This window comes from Sinocyclocheilus rhinocerous, unplaced genomic scaffold (assembly GCF_001515625.1).
Source record: "Sinocyclocheilus rhinocerous isolate Xijiao unplaced genomic scaffold, SAMN03320098_v1.1 scaffold76, whole genome shotgun sequence".
Taxonomy (NCBI): Eukaryota; Metazoa; Chordata; class Actinopteri; order Cypriniformes; family Cyprinidae; genus Sinocyclocheilus; species Sinocyclocheilus rhinocerous.
The window spans coordinates 1-15,975 of NW_015632724.1; the positions used below are offsets into that span (position 1 = coordinate 1).

At 37.3% G+C, this 15,975-nt stretch overlaps 1 protein-coding gene across 1 annotated transcript; it reads right to left on the reverse strand.

Moving 5' to 3' along the window:
* Positions 1-47: 47 nt before the first annotated feature.
* Positions 48-15,767, reverse strand: LOC107742905 (dolichyl-diphosphooligosaccharide--protein glycosyltransferase subunit 2-like; the record flags this gene model as incomplete). Its single annotated transcript, XM_016555986.1, has 13 exons — positions 15,674-15,767; positions 14,724-14,911; positions 14,518-14,613; positions 9,613-9,788; positions 9,432-9,507; positions 4,641-4,775; positions 4,351-4,527; positions 4,012-4,130; positions 1,487-1,592; positions 926-1,017; positions 723-837; positions 295-489; positions 48-164 (listed from the first exon to the last, which is right to left on the reverse strand). Coding segments are annotated over exons 1-13 (1,605 nt in total), but the record flags the coding sequence as incomplete, so codon positions are not given.
* Between the last annotated feature and the right edge of the window lie 208 nt (positions 15,768-15,975).

Consider the following 15,975-nt stretch of genomic DNA (forward strand, 5'->3'; position numbering starts at 1 on the left):
ATATACATATATATATATATATATATATATATATATATAAATAATATCCTGTTGTCCCTGCGTACCACTGCGCTTACCTGGATTTCTGGTTTGGGTGTGTACAAAGTTTTAGCCTGAATTGTTGAAGGTGCCTCTTCATCTAAGAACTTCAGCACAACGTCAGCCTTTGAGAAAAATTAAGTCTAATAAAGACTAAATCCATGTCTTTTTGTAAGGACAATGACAATTCAACATTAACAAACATGTCAGAAAAAAGACAAAACCAGAGTTCTCTAATGAAAATAACTGCCTTACCACGTTCCACAAAATGGGGTTCTCCAGCGTAGCGTCTCCCATCATCAAGTAAAGAGCATAGGTGCCAGAGATGGAGTCAAACTCTGTCTTTCTCTCAGTTGTGTCCAGCTCAAACTTATACAAATTCTTACTGTCGGGTTCAGCCACAAACACGACCTCCTGACCTGTCTTCTGGTTGTGTAACCTCACAAAGGTCTGAAAGCAATGACTTGAATCAGTTCATTCAAATGTTTTTGAACAGTGCATTTGCTTGAAGTGAGACTTTGATGACATGGGCTTAATCAATGACAGTTTTAAGAATCAAAACCTCACAAAAAGGCTTGTCTCTCTAATGAAGGCAAAAACATAAGACTATAAAATGAAGGCAGAATGTATTCACTTGTCATGCTTTATGCATAAAAGAAAAGCATTTTGGATGGGATAATCACCTGGTGGGGGGTGAGCTCCACTCCTGTGGTCTCATCAACTAACTGGAACGTCATGGCAAAGTTTTGATGGCTGTCTGCCATAAAAGATGCTTTGGCTTTAGTTGGATATTCTACTCTGAAAGACAGAGATCAAACATATGCTGGCTCAATTATATAATAAAATGAAAATTCATCAAATAGAGCTTGATAAAAGCTAATCTTACCTGGTAGTTTTGGGGCCAATGCTCTGGTCCTTGTCCACGACAGACAAATCCATGTTGTTGATGGCAACTCGGGTAGAGACCTTTACCTTGAGCTGAGAAAGTAAATCGAACAAGTTTCAATCTAAGGCTTTAAAATCACAATACAATAAATTATTTCAATCCATTAAAATGGACACTCGTAAGTGTGAATATGCTGGAAGAAAGAAAAAACTACAGCAATCACAGTAATTGTGCCTTTTTTTTTTACTTTGTTCAGTGAAAGAGGCCAATGACTTCTCCACAGCAAATGTGACATGCTCTTGACCTTATAATTGTACACTGAACAGTCAGAGCAATTATTCTTTACATAGCTACAATGTGAATGAACACACTCTAGACCAATTAAACGTGAATGTTGAGTGAATGAGGAAATGAATCACAGTTCATTGCAACAATTAAAGAGTTAAACGCTGAGGTCAACACATTGAGGTCACGACAAGGCACGACACATAAGATACAGAACAGATACAAACAACTAAACTTTTGATTTTCCTAGCACATTTCAAAGATTCAGTTAAGTACCTCAACATGGTTGGCAACAAATCGGCTGTCACCAGCAATGGCAACAGAGAACTGATAGTAGCCACTCGCTGGTTGGCTGGCCATGAAATTCAGCTCAAAAACCTCACTGTGAAACAAAGGACAGTCTTTAAAACACAGGAAATATTTCCAAATTAAATTATCAATGTTGTCAGGCATATTATGTTACTTATCCAGAGTTTGGAACTCTTTTACGGAGTAAAATATTCAATAATAAAATATTAAAGCACTGTGCACACTACATAAAGGGATAGATTTTCACACTTGTCATGTTTGGCTCGATTAAAACAAACCCTGGTGCGATTGCTCTGTTAGTGCGATTCATTTGAGCATGTGTGAACGCTGCCATCCGAACCCTGGTGCGCACCAAACAAGCGGACCGATGGTGTATTCACACCTGTCTTGTTTGGTTCGATTGAATCGAACTCAAGTTCGTTTCCCCCCTTGGTGCGGATCTTTTGGACAGGTGTGAATACAGCACTCAGATGGACCAAACAACCGCACCGAGACCCAGCTGAAGAGGTGGTCTCGGTCCGGTTCCAAACGAACTCTGGTACACTTGAGAATTTCTGTCTCGGTCCGGTTCCAAACGAACTCTGGTACGGTTGAGAATTTCTGTCTCGGTCCGGTTCCAAACAAACTCTGTTACGCTTGAGAATTTCTGTCTCGGTCCGGTTCCAAACAAACTCTGGTACGCTTGAGAATTTCTGTCTTGGTCCGGTTCCAAACAAACTCTGGTATGCTTGAGAATTTCTGTCAAATTAATGGATGACCTTTAGCACACGTTTGGTTTTGTTTACAATTTTTGGTTCACTTGCAAAAAGGGCAGTGTGAAAGCGAACCACACCAAACAAAAAAAAATCAACATTGTATTTGGTCCGGACCAAAGCAAGTCAAGTCAAGTCACCTTTATTTATATAGCGCTTTTAACAATACAGATTGTGTCAAAGCAACTGTACAGCATTAATTAGGAAAATATTGTGTCAATAATGCTAAATGATAATAGTAAACACTCAATTTTCAGTTAAAGGCAGTTCATCATTGAATTCAGTGATGTCATCATCCAGCTCAGTTCAGTTTAAAAAGTGTCTGTGCAATCAAGTCGACGATATCGCTGGATGCAAGTGAACTAGCGGACTTTCCTGGTGTGAATACACCCCGAGACCGCTGAAAAGATGGGTCTCGGTCTGCTTCCAAATGAACTCTGGTGCAGTTCGAATGATATATGAACGCAACACGGACCAAATACTTCTGAACGAACCAAAAACAGGAAGTAATGACAAGATGCGACGCTATGCGACATGATTTGACGACGCGGTGTAACCAAAACAAAATGAGCAGAGGTGGAGCAACGATGAGGTAAAGTGCCTTTTATGAGCTCCTTGTGAGTTTGCAGGTGGTGAAAATAAAATTATATGTACACACAAGAATAAGCGCGTTTAGTCCAGCAGACGGCAATAGGTGTGTTCGCCTGAAAGCGGCGCTGAGCGGACCGATCAGTTAATGGGTGCTTTGATATCATACACCCGCAGCGCTGCTTTAAGTCTAACGCACCTTTTGTTTGGGGTGTTCGGTGAGTTCAGTCACGATATATACGCCATTCAAGCCGACCAATCAGGTTGTGAACGTATCACTATGCCGTTAGGTTCGGTGTCTTTAGGTTCGCTGTCAAAAATGCCAATGTGAACGCTAAGCGGACCAGGACCAAATGTATCATTTTCCTTTTTGGTCCGGACCAAATGAACCAAACTACAAGTGTGAACTCACGTATGGATTATAGATAAACTCATAAACTCAAACGTACGTGATTGACGCGCAAGAATAAAACTCATTGGTTCTTGCTGGTCAAGCATGCACGTTTGAACTGTCGTTTAACATATTTAATGTGCTCTATCTATGTGTGATGATTAATGTTTATATATGAATAAAAGCCTAAATTAAATATGTTCATCATATAAAGCAGGGTTCCTCAAATCTTGCCCTGGAGGGCCAATGCGCTGCAGAGTTTAGCTCCAACCCTGATCAAACTCACCTACCTGTGATTTTCTAATGATCCTGAAGACATTGATTAGCATGCTCAGGTGTGTTTGATTAGGGTTAGAGCTAAACTCTGCAGGAAAGTGGATCTCGCGGGCCAGATTTGAGGATCCCTGATATAAAGTGATTGTGTCTTTTTTCAGAAGAATTAGATCAAACCACCTGATTTATATGGATTATTTTTCAAATGTTATTATGTACATTTTAAAGCTTGAAAACTGATTGCGTATTCAATGGATGGTCAAAAATAAAGAGAATACAAAAAAAAAAGTTGATTTGTGTTCCGAAGATGAATGAAAACTTATGGGTTTGGAAAGGCATGAGGATGAGTACATTTTTGGGCAAACTAACTCTTTAACTTTTTTAATGAAGTATGTTTAGTAGCATGTTCGTTTTTTCTGCAGTTTCAAAATTTGTATGGCAAATGGCATTATCCATTATTTTAAAGTCGTCAACTGCAATGCACATACTCTCTGAGGGTGAATGGTGCCTGGCTTAGGATGGCAGATTTTGATGAACTAGTACTGGCTGACTCCACCAGCACACTTGCTGAACTGAGGGGCTGGCAAAGGACATCCGTCACCTGAAGCTGCAGTAACAAACACAGACATTACAGATCATTACAGTTGAGTAAACAAAAGAACAAAACAATGAAACAAACTAAATATAATAAATATAAATATATAGATATAGAGAGATAGAGATAGATAGATAGAGAGAGAGAGAGAGAGAGAGAGAGAGAGAGAGATAGATAGATAGATAGATAGATAGATAGATAGATAGATTACACACTCAAAACTGAGGCCTACCCGGAGGAAGGGCTGGCTGTGGGATATAGCAGCAGGGCCCTGGGCACTGACAATGACGGGCACATGGAAGCGATTGTTGGAAAGTGATTCAGCTGCACTAGCCACACTGAATGCCTCTGACAGAGAGTCCCAAGACTTCTTACTGAAGATGGAGTTCACTAGCTGGATTACCTGATCCTGTGATGGACAAGTGGAGGAGCCATTTATCTTGAGACAGCACTTCAAACACTTACAGAAAGTATTTGCTGTACATAGTTACAGCTTTATTTTGAGTGGGCTAAACTGTGAACCTCTTTCAGGGGGGGCTCCATGTCCACATGATCGGACAGGGCATACGCAGCAGAAACAAACAGTGCTGTGGCCTCCAGCCCCTCCTCAAACTGAAGATACACTCCACTCAGATCATCTAAACGGGCAGCGAGATCCTACAATGAAGAAAAATATACAAATCATACTAGAATTCCAAAAAATAATTAAATAAAAAGCTGTTTTCTGGTACACAGCAAATGTGACCAATCAGAAAAGTTTGAAACACAGTGCAAAGTAGATTTGTCTTCAGTTGACTGTTAATAACAACACTTATGTTACTTATTATAGGACCATTAAGATTTTTTTTCTTCGTATTTTGCACATATAATTGTAGCAAATGAATATTATTTCTATTTTTTTTAACTGGTATGAAACATGACCCTGGACATGTGTGAGATTTACCCATAAGCAGTTAGTAACAATCAATTAAAATATACATTAATTAAAAAAATAACATTAATTGTTCAGATTAATTCACTACCCTAAAATAGCCTACGGAAAGTCAAATTGTTATACTAACTGAATTACATTGTAAATAGTGGCGGTACTTGCTGGTGGAACGACCTGCCCAACTCAATCCGAACAGCTGAGCACTTAGCCATCTTCATGAAACGGTTAAAACATCTCTTCCATCCACACTTGACCCAATAACACTAGCACTCTCTATCCTATTTCTGGTTACACTTTAATTTAAGGTGCTCTTGTTACAGTGTAATTATACACATAAGTACTGAGTAATATTAATTAACTACATGTACTTACTATAAGATCAGGGTTAGGATTTGGGTTTGGTTTAGGGTTACTTGCATGTAATTATGCATAATTCATTGTTATTATAATTTTAAGTACAAAAAATAAAGTGTTACCCTATTTCTATTTCATCTACTTATCTACTTATTTTCTTTTCATTTAAAAAAAAAAAAAAAAAGACCCTCTAACCCTTAAATAAAAGTAATTGTGATGCTTGCCTTTACCTTCAAGTCCACCAATTAATCCTAGAAAAAAAGACACTTGACAAATGAGTCTTCAATACTCTTTCTTAAATACAGTATAATCTTGGAGACTTTCATGAATTTGTTTAGCTTAAAACAAATGAAAAACAAGCATAATCATAAAAAAAAAAAAAAAAAAAGACCCTCTAACACTAGCGTTCTCTATTCTTTTTTTATTCTTTCAACTTGTTTTTTTTTTATTTATTAAAAAAAAATTGTGAACCCTTTACAATTTTCTATATTTCTGCATAAATATGACCCAATTCATCATCAGATTTTCGCACAAGTCCTGAAAGTAGACAAAGAGAACCCAATCAAACAAATGAGACAAAAATATTTTCTTGAGAAATGTATTGAGAAAAATGACCCAGTGTAACATTTCTGTGCGGTGCAAAAGTATGTGAATCTTGTCTGGTGTGACCCAATTTTGCAGCAGTAACTGCAGGTAAAGTTTCTTGTAACTGCTGATCAGTCCTGCACAACGGCTTGTATTAGTTTTAGCTCATTCCTCAGTACAGAACCACTTCAACTCTGTGATGTTATGGGTTTCCTCCTATGAACTGCTTGCTTCAGCTCCTTCCACAACATTTCAATTGAATTAAGGTCCAGACTCTGACTCAGTCATTCCAAAACATTAACTTTGTCTTTCTTTAACCATCCTTTGGTAAAATGACTTGTGTGCTTGGGGTCGTTGCCTTGCTGCATGGCCCAGTTTCTCTTGAGACTCAGTTCTCGGACAGATGTCCTGACATTTTCCTTTAGAATATGCTGGAATAATTCAGAATTCATTCTTCCATCAATAAGAGTAAGTCGTCCTGGCCCAGATGCAGCAAAACAGGCCTAAACCATGATACTACCACCACCATGTTTCGCAGATGGGATGAGGTTCTTATGTTGTAATGCAATATGTTCTTTTCTCCAAACAGAACACTTCTCATATAAACCAAAAAATTCTATTTTGGTCTCATCTGTCCACACACCATTTCTCCAGTATTCCTCTGGCTTGTCCGCATGATCTTTAGCAAACTGCAGACTGGCAGCAATGTTCTTTTTGGATGCACCATGCACATTCTCAATAAATAAATGACAACGAAAACATTTTTGTCTCATTTGGTTGATTGGGTTCTCTTTGTCTACTTTCAGGACTTGTGCGAAAATCTGATGATGAATTGTGTCATATTCATGCAGAAATTGTAAAGGTTCACAAACTTTCAAGCAGCACTGTATATACATATATATAAAAACCTTGCTACGTGTACTGCGTTAGACTAACCGAGACCTGTCACAGCTCTTACATATTATTGCTCTTTTGCTTTGATTGCTTCTATTGCCCTTATTCGTAAGTCGCTTTGGATAAATGACTAAATGTAAATATAATCCAAATATATTTGAGTACTCAAACGTGACATTGATAATTGATCATGTAAACAATGATCATTTGGCCTGATAGGTTAGCGATGGGACAGCATACCATCAAGACCTGAGTATCAAAGTGAAAGTAAGGCTCTGAAAGTGCACAGTGATGCAAGGAATCACTTGATAATAAAAATTATAAATGAAAACAGTGTTGTAATATAATCTATGTTGTAAATTCTTTGTGCACCTGTATTGTAGCATGTGAGATTTTGTGCAAATTTAAGTTGTAATTTTAGGTTTATGTTGTATATATCTGATTAATCCTATGCAGGACACATTTGGTTAAGTTAAATAATCAGCTGTGCTACCAAAGTACTTAATTTACTGGTGTTCATTCTAGGGGTCGACCGATTATCGGCCTGGCCGATTATCTGCGCCGATATTAAGCATTTTTATGATTATCGGTATCGGTCATTTTCAAAACCGATTCGCTGATAAAATAACTTACTTTTGAAACGCGCTATTTGGCTCTGATGCAGCCCGTCAGAACTCACCACTCTGTGGCCTAAAGCAATCTCCGCCCACCGCCCATCTGATTTGTTGGGAGTCACGAGTCCGACCAATCAATGCGGAATTCACTCTCACTCTGAAAGCGCTTGCTAACTGGAGCTGCTTCAGTGATCACGCATCAGTTGTCTCTTAAGGTAAGGCAGCAGCAGACGTTGCTTAAGTTGCAATAAATCACAATCCACTAACGTTACACTGAAGTTGCAAAACACCTCAATATTATCTCTGATTTCCGCGAAGCAGAAAAAACTGACGGAATCGCGGAACCCAGTCATATAAATGGAATTTACTGTATATGACGCGGAATGTCACGGAATTTGTCAGTGTGGATGAATTAATCAAAAGTAGGTCAGTACACTTAAATAGAGTCGCAATATGGACTAGAATATGTAAATATTAAGCCGCAAAAATACTATTTAAATATGAATCCAGCATGTTCTTCGTGTCTCTGTGTATGTAAATGGCACAGACGCGCGGTGTTGTTTTCTACACAAAGTGTGCGACGTTCGCGGTGATTTCAGCTTCTGTCGTATCACTACATGAGGACATAAATACATGAACAACATCTCCAGAACTGCTCTGACTCCCTCTGAGAGTCACTTCATGAGCATTTGACAGTTTCATTGGAGTAAAACTATCTTCATATCATTTACATAGACTACAGAAACAAGTCCCTCATGGCAACCCGTCAAAATATAGGTTCAGGTTAGCTTAAAGAAATGCAGTATGATATACATAATACTACTCAGGGATGAAATTTTTCCATCGCTACGACGGATTTCCGTCAATTGGAAAAAATGAGGGGAAAAGAAACATGTAGCACATTGTTGTTGTTCTGCCGGCATTGAGAACTCACTCGCTCTCATTTTCTGTGCGCCCACAGATCGCGATAAGGAGAGTGACAGCTTTTAATAATTATTAAAGGAGTTTGCAAATGTGATATTGATTTAATACAACAGTTCAATAAACAAGTACTGCCTGATTTTGAAACAAATCATCAACGCAAATAGTTCCAAATAAAGTAACAGCAGAGGTGTTTCATTCATGAATGAAAGTGCGTTTTTGAACGTCAGTGATTCATGATTACCCATTCATAAAGACAGTCACTTGCTCTGAATGAATCAGCTGTTCAAACGAATCACCAGACATATATATCGGTTTAAAATATCGGTTATCAGTCTACTTGATCTGTAATAATCGGCATCGGTCTTGAAAAACACATATCGGTCGACCCCTAGTTCATTCACTTGTCAGCCTCAGCACAGCTCAAACAGCAACATCATATTCTATTTAGATGTTTCTTTTTAAAAATATTGATGATATTATTAATGACCTAGCAGTGTTTTTTTCTCATAATTTTCTTCAACAGTATGTTTCAATTTAAAATGATTTCTTGTTATGGCGTCAAAAAAATGCAGGGACGAATCACATGATAATGAAGAAAATGCAGTTGTGCAATTAAGTGCAAGATGTGCAACACCAAGCTGTCCCAGGATATGTACGTTACATTATAATTAGCAAACTATTTTAATAGAATAGTGCTTTTTTTTGTGCTTTTGCACCATGTCGTTTCAGTGTGATCCTACAGGAAGAGAGCATTCACAATGGGAGTTACACGTTCTGACTAGCACGTAACTTGTGCATTCACATAATTTTGTGAAGATCGAGTATATAAATTATCAATTTCTAAAAGAAATGTGCATTTAAATAGAAAAGAAAATCATATTTTACAGAAAATCTACTTTTATGACCATATAGCAACGTTTCCCTAAGTTTTTTAATTTCAGTAGTCTGGTCTAGGCTTACAGTTGACTGTTCTGTGGCTAATAAATCTGAAGTGACATACTAAACTCTCACCTCAATCTCCTCCAGGATATCTCCAAGTTCAGCTTGCTGAGAGAGACGGGACGCAGTCTGTAGTGCCAAAATGATTCTGACAGGAGAAGAGAAAATCAGAGTTAGGTCTCAAAATCAAACTAAATAAAAAGATACCACAAAGCAAGCCTCAAGTCAAAACAACGTAAGGAAATGTACTTACGTCAAGACATTATCCTCTTTGGAGATGCGAGCTTTCAGGGCACTGACCACTTCCTGTGAGGCCAGAGGCAACCCAAGAGAGCTGAGAGCACTCACAGACTGATGGATCTGAGAGGCAGTGGAGTCCTCACTGACAGTGGCCAAAAGCAAATCACGAGTGTCATTTGACACAGGAATCTGTCAGGATCAAAATACAGCATCAATTTGTGGATTTGCTAGTGAAAATTACTGTGTGCAATGTGACGCATTATTTCAAAGTGACTTTTTGGCCGCCCAGCGAAACATCAGCTTGGCCAAGGAGACTAGCTTAAACTAGCCAAGTCCACCAAACCATGTTTAAACAGGTTTTTTCAGGAGGTTGAGCAAAGAAAGGTCTTTTAACTTAAAGGCTTAGTTCACCCTAAAATGAAAGATCTGTTACCATTTACTCAACTTCATGTCGTTCCAAACCCTTAAGACTTTCATTCAATTTCGGAATAGTAATGAAGATATTTTTAATATTTTCTTATCCTTTTTGTTCATCCACTGAAAGCCCAAACAACCAAAACTTCCATGTAGTAAAAAGTACATTATAAAACGGATAGTTCCGGTCCTTGATTCTGATTGGTTGAGCCGCGTTCGAAGCTGTTGTAAATTACTCTACAAACATACACCTTTGTTTACTTCTGTGTGTTGCTCGGCAACTACTTTGTTGGAACCATAGACATAATAAATACCTAGACGCCTCATTGGCCGCTCGACCGCACGTCAACGTCACTGCCATATTGGTGCGGGCAACTCTCCATAACTCTCATATTGGGACAGGCGAAAACATACCTGACTCGGTATTAGCTTGGGCATCTACAAACCGTCGCACAATAATAAAAACAGATCTCGGGGTATTATCTTTCACAGGTAAGACTGAACAGTTGTTTCTGTGTGTTTTTTGGTCATTTTTAGCATTATGTTGACAGCTTAATTAGCCACCAGTGTCAGACTATTAATAGCTAGTGATGTCGCTAGTAAGCTGTGAAAGCTAAGACAATATGAAATCAAAGTTTAAATGAATTCTTATTCAGTTTTAACTTTATATTGTAGTTTATATCATAAAGTAAATTGCGTTATGAGCACAATACAGTGAGCACTTTGACAAGACAATGCCAGACTGTCAGGATTAGGGATGGAGCTAAATCATCTCTCTTTAATTTCACTAACGTTACTTATTTACAAAGAGTAAGTTTATCATCACTTGATTATAAGGATTTCATAGCTTATCATAAATCTGTGGACTTATTATATATATATATTTTTCCTTTTTAGCCAATTGCAAACAGGACAACGCAAGCCTTAAAAACCCTGTCACTTAGTATAGTATAATTTAAATATAGTAAGTATGTCTGAAAAAGCACAATTTAAATATATTTATTTTTCACCTGGGCAGAATTACCCTGGTCGTATTCAAACCTCTCCCCCTCCATCAAAATGTGTGTTTTCTGCATGGGTGTGTGTAATTTGCATTGTAGAGCAAAATGTCAAGCATTGTCAAGTTGTTTACATTATTTTACTCATTAATTGAATAAAATATAGGAAAATCTTGAGGGAAGCGGTGGAGAATTAGTCTTTATTAGTCACGTTTTGTCATCACAACTAAACCACTCTATTCCTAGGGAAAGCTAGAACTGAAAACTTAAATAAAATGTGTACCTTGAGATGAGATTGATTCAGAGGATTTTTTATTATTATACATACATATATATATATATATATATACAGTGGGTACGGAAAGTATTCAGACATCTCTTTGGATTTGAGACTTTAGTCTTTGCAACTTTACAGATCTTCATTATGCACCAAGAGCTTGTAACACTCCAAAGAGAAAGGAAAAATTGAAATCGCATCATATGACCCCTTTAAGGAAAGCTGAAGAAAGCCTGTTCTCTGCTTTTCCAAGAGAGTAGGCTATACTTCCACAGCCTAATGTTGTATTTGTACTAGTTAAAACCCAGAATAGCCCTGAATGAATGGCCAGAATTACCCTGGTCATATTCAAACCACACACTCTTTCTCTCTCTCTCTCTTCCCCGACTTTATCAAAATGTGTGTTTTCTGCATGGGTGTGTGTAATTTGCATTGTAGAGCAAAATGTCAAGCATTGTCAAGTTGTTTACATTATTTTACTCATTAATTGAATAAAATATAGGAAAATCTTGAGGGAAGCGGTGGAGAATTAGTCTGCCATGTATATGTCACAATTATACTACATTAACATTAGAATTGTAAACCGAACAAATCAACCAAATCAACAAGTGAGACAAGTGTGAGCTTTCACAATTTCTTACGAAAATTAATAATTTTCCAAACCTAGCTAAATAACTGGAGGCAGAGTTATTTTTAACTCCATGTAGATCACAAACCTCTGAAATCGGTTGATAAATGTAAACGTTATCGTGTTTTTATCCAGAAAAAAAACGCAGCTCCTCCCCCGTTTACCTCCATTTAATTTTAAAGCAGTCTTGCCCTCACAAACATGGCGGACGCATTGACGTATCGCAGCAACGGCTCAAAGCGGCAAATGAGGTGTCTAGGTATTTATTATGTCTATGGTTGGAACCACAACTGTTTCTAAGGAACTACAAAATTGCTGAAAATTGTTTGGTGGAAGAATACTGTTTTTATTTATATCATTACACCTTATTTGCCATTTTATTCTGTGAAACCTTACGTATATGGAATAACCGTTTTATAAAAGCAATAAGCCCCGTGAAGGGTTTACAGTGAATTTATAACAGCTAAGGGGGTTTTAGGTACTCCGCTTCGCGTCATGTCTAACAACACCCCTTAGCTGTTATAAATTCACTGTAAACCACGGCTTCTTGGGGCTTATTGCTTTAAAAAGACATTGTAAAACTAATCCACATGAATAAAGCAGTTTAATTATTCTTCTGAAGATACAAAATTGCTTCATATAATATGATAAACATTTAATTTAGGCTTTTATTCATACATAAACAATGCTCTTACATAGAGCACATTAAATATAGTAAACACGGAGGCTCAACTATACTTGCCTGACACCGGAACAAACCTCACTGCTTCTTGGGGAAGCTTGAACATGCTTGCGTGACACACGAAAACAAAGCAAGCAAGCATGGTTGAGCTTTGTGTTTACCATATTCGATGAGCTCCATCTGACCATCCATCTGTTTATCACATAAAACGGTCGCCAGAAGACTTAGATTAAACTTTTCAATTCTTATGGGTTACGTTTACAATGTAAACATTTTGAAGCCCCAAAGTTTGGTTGCGTGGACTTTCAATGGAGAGACAGAGAAGTCTCCAGTTTCATTAAAAATATATTGATGATATTTGTGTTTTGAAAATGAATGGGTTTTGAACAACATGAGGGTGAGTGATGGCAGAATTTTCTTTATTTTTTTACTTAAGTAACCCTTTAAAAAAATATCTAATTAATTATACAAAAAAAAACTTTTTGGGTGCTTTTAACATATCGTTATGTTTAACAGAAAATAGTAATACTTATAATAATACTATATAATTTTATTATTATAACATTGATATTCTGATGTCATTGTTCTTTAAAGCACGGGCAATAGAGAGTTTTCTTTTTTGCCTTTGTTTCTATATATATATATATATATATATATATAGTATTATCAAGTATTATCTGTCAACACTGCATTGGCTCCCTATTAAGCATTGTATACATTTAAAAATTTTGCTGATTGCATATATAAATCCCTGAATAGTTTAGCTTCTCAGTACTTGAGTAAGTTCCTGTCACATTATAGTCCTTCACGCTTCTTGCGGTCCCAAAGTTTTAGTGCCTAAACTTTGAAACAGTCTACATAACACTGTTCAGGAGGCAGACACACTCTGACAGCTTAAATGTACATTAAAGAGTAATCTCTTTAACCTAGAATACACAACACTTTTTCACATTTCTATAATTCAAATCCATCAAAGGACTGTTAGGCTGCATTAATTAGGGCAACCGGAATGGGGAACACTTCTCATAACACCCAGTGTACTTGTTACATCAAAAGAAGAATGGCATCTACGCTAATATTAGTCTGTCTGTCTCATCCTTATCCTGAGGTTACCATAGTTTGATCCAGCCTGTATCCAGACCAGATGAATTGAATTAAGCGGAATTAATTAACTATTGTCTTCTGTAGAGCTGCTTAATAGCTGAATCACATCTTGCAACATCGACACTTTATCCAAATGAATTGAACCAACACTGAACTGACTCAAGCTGAATAACCACATTACTGCCTTTTGTACAACTACTAATAGCTGAATTGAACTTGTTTCAAAAATTGATGAATGTTACACTTCTGAACCAACACTGAACTGACTTGAGCTAAATAAATGACACTATTGTCTTCTTAAAGCTGCTTTACAGTAGAATCTAATTAGCCTCCATAACCAAGTTTCCATAATTAATTCTGCTATTTTCTTTCTTATTACTGTGAAGCTGCTTTGAAACAATCTGTGTTGTATACAGTGCTATAGAAACTACGGTGACCTGACTCAATGTTAATTTTGTAGTAATTATGGATATGGAGGCATGAAAAAAAAATGTATTGCGACACCAACATTTTTTTTGAATCTGCTCCAAATGCTTCAAAACAGTAAGGTAGACAAAGAACCCTACATCAAATGACAGCAATTCAACTTGAACAGTCAGTGCATCTCAATCAGCTCCCTAGCTCGAGAATCAGCATATTGTATACACAAATTTGGACACTAGTAAAGGAACCTGGCATTCTAGTGAAAGGATTTGCAATTGAGGTAGCCCTTAAATTGGCTGACTCCTAGGTCAGTGCCCTGACTACTGAGCTAGGGATCTGATTGACATGCAACCAGTGATCAAGACAAAAAGGAGAGTGAAGATGTATTTTACCTCACATCCAGACAGAGCCTGGCTGGCTTCTGCGGCATAAAAGAGTGACTCCACACTAGAGGGATCCAGGTTTGACTTGATAAACTGGCATGTCTCCTGAGGTAGACAAATAAGACAAAATTTGAGACAATAATAAAGACTCACTAATATTAATTATTTTTTTTAAAATAATGTCTTTCACCATTATGAAAGATATTTTTTCTTACATCTGCATCCGCAACTAAGATTCCCAACTTGCTAAGTCCAACAACAGAGTAATAAGCAGACTTGAGGTCAGTGAAGGGTTGGCTCAATACAGCCTGAAGTCTGGCCACATCAGTGGTGGTCAGATGATGGGTTGGGGTCAGGGCCTGGGTCTCAAGAACCATGGACAGGACCAACAGGCTAAACAAACCTTCAAATGGGTACATACACAAAGAATACAGTTCATATGATGACACATAAGTATCTTAAGGTAATTACACTTAAGGGATGCGTTTGACTCCTAGGAAAGCATAATGTGCATTTTGAGGGTGTGGAAAGAGCTGGGCTGTTTGAAATCAATTGGAAATACTGAAAATTGGATGTTTTTAATAATCATTCTATAGACACTGCCCTTACAAAGAGCAATTTCTAGCTGATTAAATATTTTTTTACAGTTGAGCTTAACTTGTCCATGACTTTTCCAGGCCTATAATCACAATATTACAAATTCCCAGCTGAAACCTTGAAGTGTCCTTATTAATCCTTATATAACTTCACAACAGAAGTGAGAGAGAGAGAGAGAGAGAGAGGGAGGGGAAAGGGGAAACTTTAGGGCCTTATATTAGATATAAACACCAGAATTGTCATGTTCAATGCAAATGCTATCAAATACAGAAGCTATAACATACTGCTAATATAATGACTTAACGAAACTATACATGTTCACCTGACACTGGATAAATACTACGCTCAACACTACTGAAAACATCTAATATCATAGTCACTCATATCAGAATAAATGCAGGTACTGATTGCCTGGTGCCTGCAAACAACTGTTCGGATAAAATGTGACAAACTGCATTCCCAACATCAGCCTAAACATGTCAGCAACGCATCACTGTTTACTCTTACAATGATTAAATGAACAAAAATCTCAAACAAAAGCATAAAAACTTGCAGAAATGCCACTTACAAAGATGAGCCATGTCGCCTAACGCACCGTCACCAAAAGCTCAGAGAACTTCCGGGTTATGCGGATTAAACTTATTTCACCAATATAGGGTGACATGTGCGTTCATTTGATCTAATAATAGACATTATACATTAAAAATGAATACCCCAATGATACATATTGTATGTAAAATGTAAAACATGTATGTGATAAATAAAACATGCGCAAATATGTAACATGTATGATATGGACATTACATTGAGGCACATATTACCCCTACGGACTAAATGTGGTGTGAGCCAAGTCATGTAAAAATGAATGAA